General features: G+C 46.2%; 1 protein-coding gene across 4 annotated transcripts in view; it reads left to right on the top strand.

Annotated features, from left to right (window-relative positions):
* LARGE1 (LARGE xylosyl- and glucuronyltransferase 1) overlaps window positions 1–22364 on the top strand; it is a 542381-nt gene that overhangs the window by 231383 nt on the left and 288634 nt on the right. For 3 of the 4 annotated variants that reach the window (XM_043562453.1, XM_043562452.1, XM_043562454.1), the window contains exon 3: window positions 13645–13946. The exons of the other annotated variant lie outside the window; for it this stretch is intronic. In XM_043562453.1, the coding sequence (XP_043418388.1) occupies window positions 13645–13946 (302 nt within the window). The remainder of the gene's footprint in view (window positions 1–13644; window positions 13947–22364) is intronic. 4 annotated transcript variants of the gene reach the window in all.

Genomic DNA, 22364 nt, shown 5'->3' with positions numbered 1-22364 from the left:
GGCAGCTGAGTCTTCCTGACCCCTCGTATTAGCATGTGTTCATCTTTCCTGTGCCCCCACCTCCTTTCTGTTTTACAGGCTACAGAAGGCAGAATAGACCCATCTCTATTGGCCACGGCAGGATTGCTTCCAGCCCTAGAAATACTGGCCTCCCTGCAGTAGCTCTCCTGTTCAGAACCAACCAACAGCATCCTTTCCGAAGGACGTAGGGTGACCCAGAGGCAGGGTGCCCTGGATCTCTAGCTCACGATATCCAAAACTTTCCTCTGCTTCTCCTGTTCTTCTGTGTGTGCACTTGCCTCTGGGGTGTGTAGAAGTAACACCTGGGCTGCTTTGTCAGACTCCCTTGTTCCGGCTGTGCCTCGGCAGAGTTCTGTTCTGCAGGCTGGCACAGATGGTTTTACTCGGATTCTCCGAGCATTCTTGCCACAGGACACTCTTAACTTTCTCAATGCTTGTCGCAACCGTCTTGCCCTCATCTCTCTTGTGTGTCTTCTCCTTGTCACATCAAAAGGCAACCTTTGTTTTCTGGAAAGAGAGCTGTTTAGAGGTAGAAGATGGAATGAAAACAGACTTTTTCTTTGGAGGTGGGTGTCAGATTCTTTTTCATCCTGGGCGTTTTAACTTTTGCACTAAGCCTTGGCAAGTTGCTTAAGCTCAACGAACCTATCGCCTCCACCTTAACATGGGGACAATCAAACCTACCTCGTACAATAAGGTGATAAGTGTGACCCACTCAACCAAAGTGGGTGGTCAGTAAGGGAGTTATAATCATTCTCTTTTGAAAATCAGTTCCCACCACTGAACTTTCTAGTCCTTGCCTACCCCCATTAATTTTCATCATTTAAATGATATTTATTGAGTGCCTACTGTGTGCTCTCCATTCTGGGCCCTGGGTGGATAAGACTGACCTACAAAAGACCTTTCCAACACTGAACTTGTATTCTAGGTGTGGAGACAGGCACACAAGAAAGAAAACAAAGACGTTTATACTTAGGGGAGTTCTGGGATGTGTGCAAAGGGGAAGAATCACCAGGGGAAGGAGTGAGAGACAGATTCTGGCTGAAGGGTGGCCAGAGTTTTCTCTGCAGAGTGGTATCTCTGACAGCAGGTGCAGAGGCCCCAAGGTGGGAGAATGCTTGGTACATTCGAGAAGCATCTAAAAGATGGTGGGGGCAACTGGGTGGCTCAGTCGGTTAAGCGTCTGACTTCGGCTCAGGTCATGATCTCGCGGTTCGTAGGTTCAAGCCCCTCATCAGGCTCTGTGCTGACAGCTCAGAGCCTGGAGCCTGCTTCAGATTCTATGTCTCCCTCTCTCTCTGCCCCACCCCTGCTTGTGCTCTGTCTCTCTCAAAAATAAACAAACAAAAAATAAATAAAAGACCAGTGTGGAGGAGTGCGTTAAGGTCGGAAAGATAATTCTGATAAAAGTTTCGTAATCCACTGTAGGGTATTTGGGTTTTAAGTTTGCTGGGAAGCCATAAGAGGGGCAGTTTGAGCAGGATAGTAGTAGGGTCTGAGAACCATCTTCACATGTTGTCTAGGTGCTGAGTGGTAAGTAGACCGTCGGAAGTAGGGAGGCTGGTTAGGCGGCTGTTGTGTGAGTCCAGGTGAAAAAAGGTGGGGCCTGGGACTTGGATGGTGGCCTAAGAGTTTGTGTCTGGGGTGTATTGAAAGGTAAAACACACATTAAAATATATCGTTAAAGAGGTCTATGGAACAGGAGGGAAGAAGTTCAAGTTCAAGACTAAGCTCTGTGTTTGTGGTCTGTGCGCTGGTAACAACAGTGATGCTGTGTGCTGAGAGAGCAGGGGGTTTTGAGGTGGGAACCAGGGGCTCTCATTTGGATATGGAGACACGAGGGGCTCCTGAGTCCGTCTCTGTGGTACTCGGGAACAAAGGGACTCAGCGTGGCGTCTGCCTTCACCCACACAATGTCTGCCCCAAACAGGTGTTGAGGGAATGGATAGTCACGGTGCAAAGCAGGCTACATCAACAGTTGTCACAAATGTAATAAGAGCTGCTGCCTGAGGTCTGTATTGTAGCAGGTTGCAGGAAATCCAGTGACAGAACGGAGGAGTGGCTGACTCACCCTGGACGGATGGGAGAAGGGTTCCTAGGAATGATCTCTCAGGTAGGGGAGAGTCCATGGTAACTCGCCAGGTGACAAGGCCTGCAGGGGAAATCGCACAGATCCTTAAGGCTCCTTCCAGTTGCCAGTCATGGTGCCCAGGAACTTAGCATAGGGCTTGCACCTGTCGGGGCTTTGGAACTACTCACTGGAGAAGGTCACGGGTTGTCTGAGGTACCCTTCAGGGCCAGAAGGTGGAGTCATAAAGTGCAGGGCATTTCAACGGCAACACCAGGGTTTCTGTCCCAACCTAGCCTCTGAGGTCAGTCCCATTAGTAAAGCCTCGTCTGGGTCCTGCAAGGGACTCATTTCTTTGGGGCCAGGAAATTGAGGTCTTGTCCTGGAGGCTCCACCATCAGGGCATCTCTTGGGGCCTCTGTGTTTGTTACCACTCCCCACACCCAAGCCCAGCTTCCTCTCAACTTGCTGAGGCATAGCCTCCCTCTGCTTCATAGCCCAGTTGAGTTGAGGGTCCTTGGTTTTATTATTGTTGCTCGTTTGCTACTGGTGGAAGCGCCTTATAAAAAAATCACTGTCATCCCAGGAGTAGGACTTGCAAATAAATAACAATCCGTCAGAAGTAGAGATGGCAGGTTTTGCTTAATAGGTATTAGCGCAATATTTTACCCAAACATCTATCTTGCTCTTGGTAATGTCTTATCTTTGCCAAGTGCCCATCCTGATAAAGTGTTATTTCTGTCAAGCTGAGCTTCTGATAAAATCTTCTATTTTCCCCTCTCCCCAACCCCACCCCATCTATCCTGATAAAACCTCATACTTCATTTCTGATTTCCTCCCGAGGGATGGTTTGGATTTGTCAGGAATGGGTGAAAAAAGGGATGATAAGGGTTTTCCCTCTTTTTTCTCCCCCGTTGTTTCAATATAGATAGTCACGAAAATTGGAATATAACTTTAAGTAAGTCGAACTGATAAAGGAGGTTCGGAGACTCTTTAGAAGGGGGAAGAAGACGGCATAAAGGAGGGCAGACATTTATAGGCGAGGGGATGTTCAGGCAGGCTGTTGCTTGTTTTCTCTTGTTTTTAATTTACAATTGAGCTGAAGACGATGGCATTGATTTAGGTGACGTGGCAGTTTGCAGGAAAGGGGTGCTAGTGAAGGAATCAACCACCTTCACGGAAACATTTGCTTCCTCTTCTTGTTGAAACGTGTTAGATTGTTCTTCACGGCAGCTACTCATGCTGTTGTGGGTTCCATGGCCATTACCCACTTAACCCTGTGCACATGAAGAGCCCTACTAAGTAACTTCTCCTACTGACCTGCCTTCTAACCTCTTCCTTTCAGTATGTCATCAGGTTTAACTGTATCATGAGCACCACATGCCAGAGTTGGGTTCCCCTGGGGCTGTGTGCCCTGCACCAGCATGATAGCCACAGGCGGTGGGGTAAGTGTTGTGTGAAGGGCAGTGGCTTTGTCTCTCAAAACCAGTTCACTGCGGAGGAGAGGGGGAACGTCAGAGGGCCCAGAGAACATGATGCAGACCCAGCCACTCCTCGCTGACGCTAGACCACCTGAAACACCAGAAGTCAGAGCAAGGAGTTTTCTCCTATGTTAATCCTCACTTCCACCCAATGCAGAGGAAGAGAACTTCTGCTCAGACTTGGCGTGTGCCTGATTGGAGGTGGGCAAACCGAGTGCCGTCACTGACATAGGGCGTGAAGAACACGCTAGACTTTGAGTCCTGTTTTGCAGTTAGTTTTCCTCTTACCTAGGGCATTTGTGAGACTACTGTCTTCCAAACACAGGGGAGAGTAGTGATGTCTGAGAGTGCTGTCTGGTGGTAGTCCCTGTCCCTCCCTAGGAGAGCAGAGCACTGTTGTTCGAGTCTGAGGCAGTCTAATTACAGTCACACGCGGGGCGCCTGGATGGCTTAGTCAGCTGAGTGTCTGACTCTTGATTTCAGCTCATGTCATGATCCCAGGGTCGTGGGGTCGAGTCCCACATCAGGATCTCTGTGCTGAGCAAGGAACCTGCTTAAGATTCTTTCTCCCCCCACCCCCTGCCCTTGCCCACTCTCTCCCTATAAAATAAATAAAATGAAAAAAATCTTTAAAGACACACTCTCTTAAAGAATAAGAGACCCTAATTCTTTCCCATAGATGTGAATTTCACTGCGACACTCCACCCCTGAAAGAAGATGACTTAAACGCCCGGGGGAGGGTAAGGAGCAAGAATGGGATGGGGCCAGAGTTTTGCTGATTTGTCTGGAGACCTGTAACACCGGCTACCTGCCAGTGAAATCTTTATCCCTTTGCCATCCAAACCAGATATTGTCAGCATTCCCCATTTCAAAAAAAAAAAAAAAAAAAAAAATCACAGAATTCCTTTTTGTAAATACTTAATATGGCTACCAAGAATGACGGTTTGAGTTTTATGGCAAGTATGGATTCACATAATTAGAAAAGGATAGCTTTGAACATCCTTAGTGTGACCAGCGTAAAAAATTTTAAACTTTGCTACAGTGTCCTCCCATGTGGTTCTCTTGATTTGAACAAGATTTTGTTAAAACACACACACACACACACACAAAAATCCTTGTTCAAAATTTTTACTGTAAAATATGACTCTCCCCAGCACATATGATTTGCCACTCTTGGAACCTATTAGTAGGATTTTATAAGGGCTATGAATATTTCATATAAAATAACACATTTATTGCTGGGATTTTTTTTTTAAAAATTAGATCAGTGGAAAAATAACTTAGGAAATCTTTCATCTTGAATACTGCCAAAGAGAAAATAAAAGAAGAAGTTTTAGAATATTTCTGGGTCTGATTCTATAGTCGATCACCATATTGATGACTCCGGTGAGGATGGCTAGTTGATGTTTTTGCTAAGGATAAAGTCATCATGCCTGTTTTCCTTGGAGTGTTGAGGGCTGTCCCTGAAGGGGAATGGTGTTCAACTGTTGCACACCTAAGAAATGTGGCTCAGGGGGCGCCTGGGTGGCGCAGTCGGTTAAGCGTCCGACTTCAGCCAGGTCACGATCTCGCGGTCCGGGAGTTCGAGCCCCGCGTCAGGCTCTGGGCTGATGGCTCGGAGCCTGGAGCCTGTTTCCGATTCTGTGTCTCCCTCTCTCTCTGCCCCTCCCCCGTTCATGCTCTGTCTCTCTCTGTCCCAAAAATAAATAAAAACGTTGGAAAAAAAAAAATTAAAAAAAAAAAAAAAAAAAAAGAAATGTGGCTCAGGATACCAAAGGAAGGGGAAACACCACCTTCCAAACTCAGCCACTGGAGGCCACTATGAAAACTGGGTGACTTGGAGGCCATGCTAAAAGTGATTGAAGTTAATGAGTTAAGTGGGGACGGAGGGTAATCAAAGATTACTTGGAATGTGAATTTATTATTACCCACTGGTTGTTTTTCCAGATTTGGAGTGACTATCTCCTCACATTTCCTGGGACACACCGTGCCCAGTAGTTATTTCCGGGGATCTAAGAGAAGAACTGGACCCCACTGTCAGATTGTTCAAACATATAAAAAATAGAGCACTGCTCACATTATCCTTTGCCTTGTTTGGTTATGGTTTGAATGCTATCAACAAGGTCCTTCTGTCTGTACTTAGACTCCTTGGGAATCAAAGAGAAATAGAATTGGCCAGATCTAAAACTGGAAAGACTCAGTTACTCTGCTGTGAGAATAGTAATTCAGAGACCAACTGTCTCAAACTTCCAGAACTTAGGATATTCGGCAGAAAACATTTGGAGCTTTGAAGTCCTTGAACCTGAAGTTTCAAGGGGCAAAACATTGACATCATTGCTCATTAAGATATACTTCAAGCACTTGTAGCAAAAACCCAGCTATGGATTATAGCAAATTGGTGCTAAAAATGTCTTCATTTTCTTGACTTAATGAAGCTCTTTAAGGCAAGGTTCTGGAAAATACTTTCTTGGAGGAGAAAAGTCAAATTGCATTTAGCCTATTATGACGAAACAGAACGAGGCTTCTTTCCCTGGCTTTTTAGAAGCTTGTGGGGAACTGTTTTCTTAACTGTTGTTTAGTCTTTGCCAGAGGCTCTCCAAGGTCTTTGCTGGAACTCAAGTTTACTTTGGTTGCCAAGACAACTTCCAGAAAATCACTTTGGGGAGTTTTTGGGTAAAATGTTCCCTGTTTACCCCAACACAAGTAAGCAGCCTTTGCTCATCACCACTGCCATGTTCCTCCCTGCAGCAAATCTAGTTCCACAATTCTGGAATTAGGAAAGTGTCCAGGCTGAGCCCTCTGTCTTACTCAGCCCAGAATTAGTGCCATATCCAATTCAGCTGTCATATGGACATCCATAGATCAAAATGTTAAAAAAAATATATGTTTTTTTAAATTATTATTATTTTTTACATTTTCTTTATTTTTGAGAGAGACAGAGTGTGAGCAGGGGAGGGACAGAGAGAGAGAGACACACACACACACACACACACAGAATCTGAAGCAGGCTCCAGGATCCAAGCTGTCAGCACAGAGCCCGACATGGGGCTTGAACCCACAAACCATGAGATCATGACCTGAGCCGAATTTGGATGCTTCACTGACTGAGCCACCCGGGCGCCCCCCAAAATTTTTTAAATGTGAGACTTTAAAGATGAAATTGAGTTCTCTAAACTTTTCTGAAGTGACTCTGGCTGCAATATTTATTTTGCAATTTCAGAATGTATTGAGGTGTGAAATTTTTATGTTAATTAAAGAGGAGGACATTGTGTTTAAAAAAATTACAAAATGCTTACTTAATGAACACAGCTTTATGTGGAAGGTAAGAAATTGGAGAATTCGTTCGGCATGAAGTGACCTGTGGGTCAAGAGAAGGGAGCCTAGAACCAGGGAAGCTGGAAGGTCTGGGAGCAGGTGGGGGGTGGTGGTGGGTAGCTGCTTTGGAAAGGGAGGCATTGACAGGATCAAAACAGCCCCAAGCTTGAATGAACTAGAACACCGGGCAACCTAGCTTCTAGGAATTCAGGAAGGTCCTGCGTTATACAATAGGAGCTGTCCTAAGAATACAGTTGAGACTCGGGCCGGGAAACGGGGGCCCAGTGTCAGAGCAGTAATGGAATTGAGTGTGGCAATGCTAAGACCTCCTTTGCACCTGAGCCATTTCTGAAATTTGCCTCCAGGAGCCAACAGGCACACTTGCAAGTGGGGGGTTATGGTGCCTTAGAAGATTGGGGGAAATGCCTAAATCAGGGTTTCTCAACCTTGACTGTACAGGAGGACCCCATGAGAGTGGCTGCTTCTAAAAATGCTAACTGGATCCCTACCTCTGAACTAATTCATTGGAGAGGGGGCGTAAGGACATTGGGATTCCGTAGAAGTTACCCAGGGGATTGTAATGGCAGCCAGGATTGAGAACCACTGGACAAAGGGACCAGGAAATGAAGCAGAGGCAACCCAAAAGTTAGACTGGACTTGTCTGGAGAGAGGACGAGCAGGAGACATTCTGGTTTAGAACATAAAAGGGCCATTGATCTGGAGCCAGTGAATCTGGGTTCAAGACTCTCCCTCTGCCATTTGCTGCTGGGATGACCTTGAACAAGTTAACTCGTGTGTCTTATTTCTTGTTTCCCTCCTGCCCCCCTTTCATAGTCAAGCTGGGAAAGTGAGAATGCCTGCTTCATTACAGTGTTGGCTAAATCAAATGAGACGGCGCACACGGCTTCCACGCACGGGCTTGTGCTCACTAGGAATGGTGACCAAGTGTTTGTTGAAAATGATAGAGGACCTTAAAGTAGATGGAATTGCTTCTGTGCACTGTCACAATGCAGGATGCGGTACCAATAGGGTTGAAGAACGTTATCCCTGGCATCTGTGAGTGAAGCTGGCAGAAATAGGGAGAGATTGGAGGCCAATGTTCTTAGGACAGGGCCTCACAAACTATGGCCCATAGGCCAAATCTGGCCCACTACTTGTTTTTGTAAATAAAGTTTTATTGGTACACAGCCATGCCCATGTGTTACACATTTCTGTGGCTGCTTTTGTGCTGAACTGGCAGAGCTGAGTACTTGCATCAGAGGCTGTATTGCCTACAGTGTAAAATGTATTTATTTTCTGGGTATTTACAGAAAAAGTTTGACCCCTGGTTTAGAATAAGATTAAAAGAATTGGTTTGGGAATGCTTGAAATATAGTGATAGAAGCAAGTACTTTAAACACGGGGAAGGAAGAATCTTCAGGCCCTGGTGACAGATTGTACGTAGGGGGATTTTGCTGCATAAAGGTTAAGGATGCAGTGTCTTTGTCGTGGGTAGAATGATACAGAATGACAGGCTTCCTGAAATCTGGGCGTGAGTGTAGAATTTTGGTGTCCTTGACTAGAGAGATCTAGGTCTGTCCCCACTGGAAGGGGCTGGTGGAGTCCCCTATGTGGGTGGCCTAAGGGCTGGGAGGCCACCCAGGTCCTGACCCTGCCTCTGTTAAGATCCCCTCCCCACCCTCAGTTCTGGTGGTGGATATCACACACAATGCTAAACACTAGCACTCTGGAGAGATCCAGAGCGATTCAGTGCACACAAATTGATTCAGATCGTCACTTAGAACGTTTTGGATGGCAAGTCCCTAATCTCTGTCACCACACTGCACAGAGGTTGATTTTCAATTTACCTTTTTTGTTCTCAATCTTAGATGTTTTGCTTCTTAATTCAGAGCATTCATCTCAAGTGGATTCAGAAATTCAAATCTGATGATAAATTCACGTTTGTTGAGAATTTGGGAGGGAGGAGGAAGATGTTGTCAACTAAGCTTTTGAATAATGTCTGTTCTGACATTTTAAACTCTCAAGTGGGCTGAACCGCGGATCAACACATAGAGGCATTATGTGACAGAGATGTACCGTGTGTACAAATAGACTGTGTATATCTGAATAATAGGACCTGGAAGGGAAGGTAATAGAGAAGCAAAAGTAAAGGAACTCAGAATGAGGGAGGAAAGAGGGAATTCGTGTGTCTCCTCTGATTAGGCCTGATGCCAAGTAACATACATGCACACATACGCCCCCCCCCATTTTATAGATGGGGACACTGAGTCACAGAGAAGTTAAGTCCCTCGCCTAAGGCTGTTATTTATTAGTAAGTGGAACTGTAACTCAAATTCAGTTCTTATAAGCGTCTGGGATTCAGAATAACTCTACCTGATTTCCTTTTCTTGGCTATTTCTCCCTCCCCTTAAGCACTGAATATTATCATGAGGCCACGTTTTTCTTTTTTGTATATGATGAGGCCACTTTTTAAGTAACTGGTAGTTTAAGATTTGCTAGATCAATTTTTTATGCCTTTTTTTCTAGATGCCATTCCTTCCCTGTATCCCTTCCTCAAATGTTTGTCAAGTACAGGCAGTGTGCCAGGCCCTGAGGATAGAGAGACCAGGTTTTGGGCCGTGCCACGCAGTGTGGCAGACTGTTCTTGCCAGTTCTGTTCTTGGTCCCTGTTCTTGGTCCCTGCATTAGGGTTCTCCAGAGAAATAGATTACTAGGGTTTGCATGCATTTGTGTGTGTAAAGAGATTTATTATAATTGCCTTTTGCGGTTATGGATTTGGTCAGGTCCCAGGATCTGCAGGGTGATTGGCAAGATAGAGACCCAGGAAAACTGACGATGTAATACCATTCAAAACGCTAGTAGCCTTCAGACCTAGGAAGAGCCAGTGTTTCCGTTCATAACCAAAGGCTGGAGGCAAAAAACAAAACAAACAAAAAACCCCACAATTTTCCCAGTTTGAAGGCTGTCAAGTAGGACGAAGTTTCTTACAGAGGACAGGGTGAGCCCTTTTGTTCTTTTGAAGCCTTCAACTGATTGGATGAGGCCCACCCACATTAGGGAGTGTGCTGATTCAAAGGGTTAAGCTCCTCCAGAAACACTCAGAATAATGTTTGGCCAAATATCTGGGCACCCTGTGGCCCAGTCAAGTGACACACAAAATGAAACATCACAGTGCCCAAAGTGTTCTACAACAAGGAAGTATGAAAATTATATAAGAAACTTCTAGAGAAATTGGACTTTGTGGCAGCCCAAGCATGTGATCAGTAGACTTGATGAAGAGGGTATAGGCCAGTTTGTCAAATTCATGTGATGTATTGCATGTGGGTCAAGCTATGTACTGGGTACATGTGTTAGGGCCAGATTTTTATCCAGGATTGGTTGGGAGGAAAATTGGTTCTTTTCCACTGATGGTCTGAGAAGTACTGGTGTGGGCACAGCTGTCGACATAGGCCATAAAATCCCACGTGATGGGCCTTGTAGTGACAAGCTGTAACCAGAGCTAGGGGAGCACTCCCGGGAGAGACCAGAACCCATAAGATGTCCCCATCATTGGTGTTTGCAAAGCACCTCTGAAAAGGTGAACTTTCGCTGTCCTAACCCTTCCCCCTCCCCACCCAGAGGGCTAGGACAAGCCAAAACAAAGAGGTCAGGAACCAGAGAGATGAGTAGCCCAGGAACAAAAGCAAGAATCAGGATGAATGAAATTAGAATGAGCCGTGAACTTGGCAGAGCAACAGGTCCCTTTGGTATCAAGCGGCATTGGGATCCATCCGCCAGGGAAGAGACACAGGGTCCCTGTGCACACGAGGCAGGGAAAGTCAGCTGAGAAGGCCCTGAGGCACATCTCCAGTATGCTCCCTTCCAGAAGCTGAACCTGGCCAAGGAAGAGGAAGGGCAGCTCAGGACAGCCTACCTTTAGAACAAACCAGAATTCTGCTCTTGATTGAGCACTTCCTATATGCCAGGTGTAGGGCACAGCATACATGTTGCCTTTCCCAACATTGGTTCCTCTCCTTAAGGCCTGGCATTTATCATTTCGTGTGTCTTCATGGTTGAGAAATCCATAGAGCTTTATTTTTTATTTTATTTTTCAAGTTTATGTAGTTAGAGTGCAAGCAGGGGAGGGGCAGAGAGAGAGAGAAAGAGAGAATCCCAAGCAGGCTCCACACTGTCAGTGCAGAGCCCTATAGGGGGCTTGAACTCATGACCTGTGACACCATGACCTGAGCCAAAACAAAGAGTCAGACACTTAACCTACTGAGCCACTCAGGCACCCTGAGAAATCTATAGAGTGAAGAAAACACCTGCAGGCCTTGGAGAGCTAAGTTTGGTTAAAACCATTTGGGGTCCAGGGGCGCCTGGGTGGCTCAGTCAGTTAAGCATCTGACTGCGGCTTAGGTCATGATCTCCCAGTTCATGAGTCCGAGCCCCATGTTGGGATCTGTGCTGACAGCTCAGAGTCTGGAGCCTGTTTAAGATTCTGTGTCTTCCTCTCTGTCTGCCCCTCCCCTATTCTTGCTCTCTCTCTCTCTCAAAAATAAACATAAAAAAAAAAAAACACCATTTGGGGTCTAAAGAATATTGATAGCATTTCCCCCTTGCTACCCTTGGAATTGTAATTGCTTGGGGATTACATAATTATGACTTTATTTATAAGCACATAATCAAAGAATTATAGGCATGCAAAATGTGGGGCTTTTGGGAGGGGAGCCAGAGGAAGTGATGAGGTCCCCCTGGGAGCCTACCCACTCCTCCACTTTGCTTCTGGATGAACTTGGACCTCACTGAGGCTGAAGGGAAGAAGGTTCAGAGATGCCACAGATCAGAATAAGCCAAGGTTTGTTGGCCCTTTTCTCCCATACACTACTCAGAGAACAGCCCCGAGTTCAGAAAATGTACAGCCTTTAACACGCTAATTTATGTCATCAACTCAGCTTACTTATAATACCACTCACTCTCATTGGAAACTACTGGAACTGTTTGCCCAATGAGAAACAAAGCGCCCAGAGCTTTGTATTTCCATACCTTACTTAAGCCTCCCATTGCGCCTGTGAGGTTAGCGTTTCTGTTCCCATTTCAGAGACTGGAAAACTGAAGCTCAGAGCATTTAAGTAATCCCTCCAAAGAACAAATTTCTCATTTTCCTGTGTTGTGAATTTTCCGGAGCTTCTGGGTGCCTTCCTAAATGTTCCGGTGTTTTGTTTTGTTTCCATAAGAAAGAAGACCGCTCAAGCCCCAGAACTCTTAACTCCCAGCACGAAAGCAGAGGCGTGGCCCCATACAGTCATGGAAACTTTATTTCTGCTCAGGCTCCACCCCAACAGGAAGGCTTAAGTGTTTAGAGTCTGACACCTGTTTTTGTCGGCATAACCTAAGACATTATCAGCACGGAACTACCCAGCACTGCACGAATGCATAGCGGGGCCCTGATGCTCATCTCTCCCCACCCCTGCTCGAAGGGTCGATGCCAGTTGAGCAAACACAATTGCCATCAGTGGCCTATTCGTTTTTTATTCTCAGTGGAACTAATTTGGTTTTACCAAACAGGGAAACAGGTTTCAAAAGCCTGGGTTAGAGCTTGTAATTGGCCAGCTTGGGGACAATACAACCCTAAGCCACCTGTGATTCTGTGTACCCACACATTCAGCCTCGGCCTTTGATCTGTGGTCCTGGGCAGTGGGATGCAGCGAGTCCTATATGCCACATTGATAGGAGGGGGCCAGGAGCTCAGGTGTTTAACCCCGAGGTGATTAAGAGGGAGAGAAATGAGTCATGTTTGTGAAGGCCCAGAGACACATCAAAAAGCCCTGGGCAGAGGCCGACTCAGTTCAGCAGCACAGGTGAACCCCGCAGGGTGTAATTCATTGTGTTCTTTGATCCTCAAGTTTTGTGGGTCGCAGAGACTCTCTGGGATGGTTTGGAAGCTCAGTGGGGTCTGAGCAGGAAGAAGAAAAACTTGAAGTATGGAAAATGAGAAGCTTCTTTTTTGGCGGGTGGCTAAGAGAGGGTAATTTTCTAGAGATGTTATTTTTGCTTAGTAGTCCCTAAGGCAGCCGTGTTGTAGCTGGATACTGGGATGTCTGCAGCACAGGAACAGAGAGGACAGACAGCTTTGAGTGTGTCGTGTTCCTGGGGCACCTGTGTACAAGATGTGGTATGCTAAGTACCTTTGGGAGATGGGGATGTTACATTAATGTTTTAAAAATCCATAGCTCTCTATGGGCCTCTTATGAAACTGTATTTAAGTGGAAAGTGTATAGGATGAGACATAAGAGAGACCTGGGGACGAATTCTGACATTCCTGGGAGGTGATACTTCAGAAACAGGGTTTTGAAGGATGAATAGGAGTTCACATAGGAAGACCAAAATAAACTTCTGTCGTTATTAATATTTGTTCTTTTTGCTCTCTTCCACTTTCTCCTTTTCCTCTTTCCCTTCCTCCTGCTATTTCTTCATATTCATGTGTGTTTTATCCAGAAGAAAAACGCCTACCAGGAAATGTGCCAAGGTGGGACAAGACGACAGGGTATTTAGCTAGGAAAAATTATGATTGTCTTCTCTAAATAGCATGTTACTTTTTATCACCTCCTAAGTCATTCCGTTCTCAACTCTGTCCGCAGGTCAGTCTGGACGCATCTCTTGGTCACTCACTTTGGATCCACCTTCCATCGTGAGCGGAACAGATGCGTGGGGTGCGGGTCGGGGCTCGCGGTGTGCTTCGTCGCGGTTAACCGTCCCCTGGTCTTTCCGCCTCCCCAGATGGGAAGCCGGTGTCCCTGTCTCCGCTGGAGTCGCAGCCGCACAGCCCCCGGTACGCGGCCGCCGGCCAGCGGGAGCGCGAGAGCCTGGAGGTGCGCGTGCGCGAGGTGGAGGAGGAGAACCGCGCGCTGCGCCGGCAGCTCAGCCTGGCGCAGGGCCGCGCCCCAGCCCACCGCCGCGGCAACCACAACAAGACCTACTCCATGGAGGAGGGGACCGGGGACAGCGAGAACCTCCGCGCGGGCATCGTGGCGGGCAACAGCTCGGAGTGCGGGCAGCAGCCGGTCGTGGAGAAGTGTGAGGTAAAGAGCACCCCGGGGGCGGTGGTCCAGAGGCCAGCGGCCCTCACCCCTCGCAGACGCCACCGGGAAGCACCGCCAGGTGCCCGCGAAGGGCTGGCATTTTTGACTCGGGCCTACGTGGGAACCTTGCACGGTCGCCACCGTTGCCGTGTGGCCTGGCCAGTCGATTAGCCTCTCTGAGCCTCAGCCTTGCCATCTGAAAAGTGGGTATGAGAAGGCCTCCAGCACAGAGAGCTTACGAGGAGCAAAGGGATGGAAACCACCGCTTCCTTCTTTGCAGTTCCTTTTGACCCACTCAGGGTCTCTACGCCTAGTTGTCTTCCTGCGGACACCTGTTACTTTATTTTTTTATTTTTTATTTATTTGTTTTTTAAATGTTTTTATTTATTTTTGAGACGGAGAGAGACAGAGCATGAGCAGGGGAGAGGCAGAGAGAGAGAGGGAGACACAGAATCCGAAGCAGGCTCCAGGCTCCGAGCTGTCAGCCCAGAGCCTGACGCGGGGCTCGAACTCACGGACTGTGAGATCGTGACCTGAGCCGAAGTCGGACGCTCAACCGACTGAGCCACCCAGGCGCCCCACACCTGTTACTTTAGACTATGGTGTGAGTGGTGGACCTGGAGTTGTGGCCTTGCTGGGCAACAGTTCCCTTGGCCACCTCCTTCCTCACTTAACGATCAGTTTCTGGAGAACCAGAGACCTGTTGCTTCTCTAAGGCAGTGTCTTGAACTTTTACAACTGAATATCCTGCCCCCCACTTTTAGAGTACGCTTTCTGTGTTAGTAACTCTTTGGACATTTGGAGAACTTACCCGCCCCTTCTCCCTACCGCCCTCACCCCTCTTGTTTGTGCTTCTGTGTGCACTGAACGCAATGGCATGCACGTTCATTTCCTGCTTCTCCCGGTTCCCAAGGACAGGAATTAGAGCACCCCTGTTAAGAGCAAGGCCTTTTGTGACCCAGACAAGCCCGAGTTCAAATCCCAGCCCTGATGGTTTCTGCCGTAGGTGCCGGAGCAAGTTACCTGACCTCTCTGAACTTCAGATGCCTCACCAATAAATTTGAGAAAATAATTCCTGCTTCGTGGGGGATTTATGAGAAGTAAAAGGGATGGGCCATATAAAGCCACAGACGGAACCTGGTTCGTAATATGTGTTCAATTGTGGTTAACTTTTGTTAATTTTGGTTGGATATATTACCTGCTGTTGCTTTATTCCATTTCCTGGCCACATTCTCAGAATGCTAGACTTCAACCCCCCTGAAAACACTTGGCAAACAGCAACATGTTGTTCATGTGAGGGGAGTCCTTGGTTCTGTTGCTCATACTGCAGTCAGGGAATGTAGGGCTTGCTGAGCGACATAGACTCAGGTCTGGGGAAGGTCAGTGGTGAAGGAGGAGAGCCCTTGGGCTGGGAGGATTTGTCATGGTGTCTCCAGCCTGGATGAGGGGTGGAGAGGTGGACGCAGGTAGGTGGAGGCTGTCCAGTGAGAAATGTACATGAGAGTATGAAGAATAGGAAGCAAGGTGAGAAAGAATGCAGGACATGGGGGGCTGGTCAGGAAGCACACACAGCCTGGGCCAGGACATGATCGAACTGTATTTTCATTCATTCTTCCATTCTTTCGTCCAATAGTTACTGAGCCTCCGTTGTGTATCCCATGCTGTTCCCTGTGCTGGGAAATAGCAATGGACCAAACTCCTCTTGTCTCATGTTGAGGTGGGGCGTGGAGGAAGAAATGTTCAAGAAACAGCGAGTTGGGAACATCAGGACTTGTTAAATGCTGTGTGTTTATTCAGTCCTGCCTGCATGCCTGGTCCCATCCACGTAACCTTCCACTGCCATTACCAGTGGCCCGTGGTACTGAGTATCTCTCTTTTACATCTTCGAAAATGGGGACTCGGCAGTGTTATCAACCTAAATCCTGACCCCATCGCAGCTTCATAGCCATGTGGCAACAAGCAGGTTGTATCATTTTCTGTGTCTCGATTTCCTCATTTGTAAATTACCGGTAGAAAGATAAAAATCAAGCTCCTGCCTCGTACTATGTCCAGGGTGATGATATATATTAGAACTAGAGGCAAGCTCTAAAATAGTTGTTATTGGCATTAGATTTCACTTTTAAGTGTCAAAACATCCCAGCTAACCATGGCTTTGAGTCTTCTCTTGAAGCTTAAGAAGGCTGGAGACCTTTTGAGTGGGGATGTCTGTTTTAGGGATACAGGCTTCCTTTATGTTTCGCTCAGCTTGCTTGACTGGCATTCCCAAGGGGGTCTCGTTGTCCATAATGACTGTCCCAGCACTGGTCATATCTGTGCATGCCATCCAGCAGGCAGGAAAGAAGCAGCGATAAGGCAGGGCATGTCACCCTCCTTTAATAACACGTGTTAGACATTTCACCATCTGTTCCCCTTGGAGCACGTTGTGGAAAAACATTTCTGCAGGGCTGTTGGCAGCTGCCATCTAGCTGCAAGGGAGCCTGGAAAAGTTGGGTTTTTATTCAAGGAAACCATGTTCTCTGCTAACATTTTGGAGCTCTGCTACTCGAGAGAACAGATGTTAGGGTTACAGTGAACATTCCCTATCACATGGGTTGTGCCCAGACTCGGTTGTGACTAGAATTGGGTACCCAAAATGCATCTTCTTGGGACCCACCCTCAACCTGTTACTTGAGGATCTCTGAGTGTAGGCTGCAAGAACATGGGCATTAAAGAAATCTGTGCAGGTGATTCGAGATAGTGGGGCATGTTTGGAAGCCACTGCTTGAAGGCACAACATAAACAATGGAGTTCTCTATATCCCTTTGCTCTTTGAAAGATAAAGTAGCACCATAGGAATTAAGATCTTGGGATTGTTGATTCTTATCATAACTTCTCTTTTAAAAGTCTTTTGACTTGCACCTGGGAATTAAGATTTCTTCATTTTTCTTTGCTTTCCCTGTGTGTCTTGATAATGTTACTTCTTAGGTCCTTAAGGTTGGTTTTGGTAGAATTATCTGTGATGAAACCCTGGTCCTGTTCAGAGTTTCCGTAGATGAATTTGAAAGTCTTCATCTTGCTGGCATCTTGTCTCAGCGTGGTCTCCTGGGTCCACATTTACCATGAGATGCTGACTTCATACCCATTACAGTATAAATGCTTTCTCTGTCTCCATCACTTGGTGTCTTTAAAGATTTGAGTGAAGAAGCCATAGAAGCAAACAAGAAATGTCAGTTAGTGGCGAGTGGCGTCAAAGTAGAAGTCTCCCTTCGTCACGACACTTTGCGATTACAAGCGCCAAAGCTGGTCCTGACACCCTGTCAGAGCACAGCGCCTCATAACCGAGGATGTTGTCATCCTCTCTTGTTGCACGGAATCTTCTCTGGGGTATGACAAGTATTTCTGAAAAGTCTTCTGTAATGATGCCAGGCTGTCAGCCGAGATAATCTGGTGATGGAAACAATGGGCCTTCGCCAGTCCCTGTGCCCTCTTATCGTTCCTAATTATGTGGCCTTCAAATAGCTGTCCATTTTATTCTTGCCTTTCTCTGTTGTCAGGGCAATGCTGTTTCAGCAAGGCACTGGTTTCTGTGTGCCATGGAACTTGGAGCAGAATAATCCTCTTTGATCTCCACTCGGGCCAGCGTGCGTATGGCTCTGTGTATTTTTCTTGCATTTCTGGTTCTGGTGTATTCTAAGAGTCCGCTCTGGTGCAGCTGAGAAGTCACCGACCTCAGAATCCAAATTCCTGACCAGGAATCTTTGCTTTGTCAGTCACTAGTCATGTGAGCTTGGGTGATTCAGTTACCCTCTTGTAGTCTATTTCATCATTACGAAATGAGAGTTATAATATGTTCTTCCCAGTGCAGTTGTAAGGCCGAAACGAGATAGCGGCTGGGAAACTAATTCTGTAAGAGTGTCACATATACTTACTCTGGGTGGTCCACTTTCCTAATGCTGCCTAACACACACCTAAAATGTAATGGCTTAAAACAGTAGTGATCATTTTATTAGCTCTCTGGTTTTTTGGGGTCAAGGATTTGGAAAGGGCTTGGGTGAACAGTTCTGGTTTGGGGGTCCCTCATGTAGTTGCCATTAGTTCGTGGCTGGAGCTGAGCAGCGAGGGCTGGAACAGTGGGCTCTGACCCAGCATCCTTCTTTCCTGTTGTAGACTCAAGGCCTCTCTGTGTCTGCCCCTATGGCTGGTTTGGGCTTCCTTACAACATGGCGGCCCCAGGGCAGTCGGCTGCCTCCATAGCAGCTGAAGACTAAGTACAAGTACTCCAGTGACCAAGATACAACAGAAGCACTTTTTATGACTTGGCCTCAGAAGTCACACAGTATCACTTCTGCTGATAGTGTAATCTGTTAGTTGAAACAGTTCACCCAGTTTCATGGGTAAAAGGATACACATTTCTCATCTCTCAGTGGGAGGAATGTCAAGCATTTGTGGATATACTGTAATATGGCAACAATTAATATTGTTATTATGGGAGATCAAGTGAATCGTACTCTCTGATGTGAGACCACCATTAGGGAAGTATGTCTCTCCTTCTGCACTGTGCTTTGAGCTTCATCTCTTAGTATTAATGTAATAGTAATAAAAGTTAACATTTACTCAGCCTTTAAAGTAGATCAGACACTATGCTAAAATTTACATAAAATATCTCATTCGGTCCACACAGCAGCATACTTTGTTTTACCCATTAGAAGGCTGCTAAGAAAGGTTTAATAATTACTTCAAAGTCATACTGCCTGGAAGTGGCAGAGGTCAAATTTAAACCTAAGCAGTTTGCTTCTAGAACCTGTGCTTGGAACCATTGCACTCCCGCTCTGTGAATTAGAGCGCCTGGGACCCACACTTACAGCCCCAGTCTGGCAGGTGCCCCACCTTGAAGGCTTCAGGGTGACCAGGCATGATGGAGGTCATCTTTCCCTTGGGGGCTACAGTAGCCCTGTGAGGGATACTCATTTCTCAGTAGGTTGAGGCAAGGGTATGTCTGTTCTTATAAAAGAAGTTCTGTTTTAAATTGCCTTCCAGATTGTGACTGCATTTGTTAACTTAGTAGAGGTATACTGTTTTACATTAGGCATTATGTTTATAAAACTTGACATCTTGCAGCTTCATTTTCTGGGCCCCTAACTAACTATACGGTATTTCGATCTATTGTTTTTACTTTGAGGATTTTATGGAATAACTCAGCAGTAGACGGCTTGCCTGCCATCCTCCCATATGCATGTTGCTCTTGGAAGATGCTGTTGCAACATTTGGATTCAGATTTCATTAGCTTCATAGGCGGTCTTTGGGGCTCCTTCAAGGAGGTAAATCTGCTAAAATATCTTCCCTAAATGTCAGGCCTTGGAATTAGGGAATGGGTACAACTGGAAGAAACTTAGTAGGATTTTCTTACGTGTTGATTTTCAGGGAACCCTAGCTCCTACAGCGGTAAGTTAGGTTACCTCCTGTCCCCGAATCTGGTAATTAGTTTCACACCAACTTATCCCCCAAACCCAATGGCTTCAAGTAACAAGCATCTATTTGTCGTACAGTTTATGAAAGTCAGGAATCTGGGGGCAGCTTAGTCGGACATTGTGTCTGTAGTTTTCTCATGGGGTGCAGTTACGATGTCTGTGGGGGCTGTGACCATCTGTCAGCTTGACGGGGACCTGCTTCAGAGACGGCACAGAGGCATGGCTGGGACCTCAGTCCCTTAGGGTTGCTTGAGCATTTTCACATTGTAGCAGCTGGCTTTCCCCCCCGAATAAGTACAGAACAAGGCAGAAACCACAGTCTTTTTTTTATGATCTAGCATTGGATATCATATACCGTTACTTCTGCCCAGTGCTATTGGTCACATAGACTGACACTGATACAGCATAGGAGAGATTATTCAAGGGTTACACAAGCTGGCAGGGATCTTTGGAGACAGTCTTGGAGGTGGCCACCTCACCGTGACAATGGCAAGGGGCCCTGTCTCCTGTAATCTCTTGTCTGTGCTTACCCTGGAGCAGTCCTGCCTTGATCTCTTTTCTATATTGTACTCTCTTACTATATTTTATTTCTAAAATGTACCATTAAGAACAACAAGTAAAGGTACAACCCTCTCGTGTTAAAGATGATAAAGCTGAAGTTGAGCAAAATAAAGGATCTGTGCTAATTTTACACAGTTGCCACCAAGGCCGAAATAACGAATGATTCCAGTGGTTCATTTCCACGTTCCTGTGTCTTCTGCCCTCTTGTATGGGAGGAAGGTGAAGGAAGCACCAACGTTTGACACAGCAGAGGGAATTGGGCAGCTCCAAAAGCCCTCTTTTCAATAGTGGGGGAAAGACTATCCCAATCCTTACTTGAAGGAGAGTTGGGGATAAGGGCAGAAGGAAAGAAACTGATGTCTGACCTTCCAGAATATTTAAGGCTCAATACCGTGAAGGTGGTGGACCCTTCAGCATACTATAAACTCTTACATTAATAGTAACACTACTGATTTCTGATACATCTCTCCTACTTACAGGATGCCAGGCTCCTGTAAGATGATGAATCATCTCAGTTAATCTGTCCAGATTTCTGTGACTTGAGAAATTTTTACCCCTTCTTTATAGATGGAGAAACTGAGGTTCCATTAGGTGCTAGTGTATCTTGAAAGATGGGGAGGAGTTTGTTAAGTGAGGTGAAGGACTAGGGCATATTAAATCGAGGGCACATTACGGAAACAAAGAAACCCAGCAAGCCATCCAGCTTGACCTGGGCACGAACACCACGAAAAGAAGCGGGCAGGGCTTTTGGTGAGAATGATGCTAACCATGTCTGCTTTCACTTTGTGAGCAAGTGTTTGTTATGTGTGTGAGCTCCTGGACTCTTAATCATCCTAAACTTATAGCTGTGGAAGCTTGGGCTTGGTGAGGCTACATGGCTAAAAAGTGCAGGTCTACATTATAAATCTTTTTTGTTTTTAATTGTGGTACAGCAAAGCCACTTAACATGAAATTTACTGTCTTAAAAAAGAGATGTGTGTTTCAGTAGTGATAAGTATATTCACACGGTTGTTCAACGGATCTCTAGAACTTTTTCATCTTGCACAATAAACTATATCTGTTAAACAGCAACTCTCCCATTTTTCCCAACCCCTCCCCCCAGACCCTGACAACCACCATTCTGCTTCCTGTAAATGTGTCTACTTTAAATACTTCATATAAATGGGGCCAGACAGTACTTGTCTTTTTTTTCTTTTAATGTTTTATTACTTATTTTTGAGAGAGAGAGACAGAGTGTGAGCAGAGGAGGGGCAGAGAGAGAGGGAGGCACAGAATCCAAGTGGCTCCAGGCTCCGAGCTGTCGGCACCAGAGCCCAATGCGGGGCTCAAACTCACGAACCGTGAGATCATGACCTGAGCCGAAGTCAGACGCTTAACCGACTGAGCCACCCAGGCGCCCCCAGCCATCTGTCTTTAACAAGTCTTCCAGGGAATCCTGATGAGAACCTTGAGTTAGAAGGCGGCCAGGGTAAGGACCCTTCTTCCAGTAGCCAAATCTGGTTCTGGCTCCAAGGTATTATGAGTTTGTAGTATTCTCTTTGGACAGAGTGTTTCTTGCCACAGGCTTTCTTTGACCAGCTAAGGGCCAGAGCCCAGGTGAGCTTTTCTAGAAAGCTTCAGGAAAATGTGGCCAACTTTGAAGGTCAGACTTTTTTTATTTTTATTTTAAAATGTTTATTTTTGACAGAGAGAGAGAGAGGGGGAGAGAGAGACAGAGCATGAGCAGGGAAGGGGCAGAGAGAGAGGGAGACACAGAATCGGAAGCAGGCTCCAGGCTCCGAGCTGTCGGCACAGGGCCTGACGCGGGGCTTGAACTCACAGACCGCGAGATGATGACCTGAGCTGAAGTCGGACACTTAACCAGCTGAGCCACCCAGGTGCCCTGATGTGCATCTTTTTCAAAAAAATAATTTTACTTCTTGTTTGTTTCTAAATATCTTGGAGTAACTAATATCCATATTAATTAATATCCATATTAATCCATATCCATATTAATTAAGCAATTAACAGCCAACATCAGTATATATAGCTCTACTCTACCTTTAATTTTTTTAATGTTAATTTATTTAAAAAATTATTTTGAGTTTATGTATTTATTTTGAGAGAGAGAGAGAGAGCACGAGTGGGGTAGGGGCTGAGAGAGAGGGAGAGAGAATCCCAAGCAGGCTCCGCCCTGTCAATGCAGAGCCCAACATGGGGCTCGAACTTGCAAGCTGTGAGATCATGACTGAGATCAAGAGTTGGATGCTTAACTGAATGAGGCACCCCATTAATTAATTTATTTTTAATGTTTCTTTATTTTTGAGAGAAAGGCAGAGAGAGAGGGAGACACAGAATCTGAAGCAGGCTCCAGGCTCCGAGCTGTCAGCACAGGGACCAACACGGGGCTCAAACTCACGAACCGCGAGAT

Source organism: Prionailurus bengalensis, chromosome B4 (genome assembly GCF_016509475.1).
Source record: "Prionailurus bengalensis isolate Pbe53 chromosome B4, Fcat_Pben_1.1_paternal_pri, whole genome shotgun sequence".
NCBI lineage: Eukaryota > Metazoa > Chordata > Mammalia > Carnivora > Felidae > Prionailurus > Prionailurus bengalensis.
This window is presented reverse-complemented; position numbering and strand designations above follow the sequence as displayed.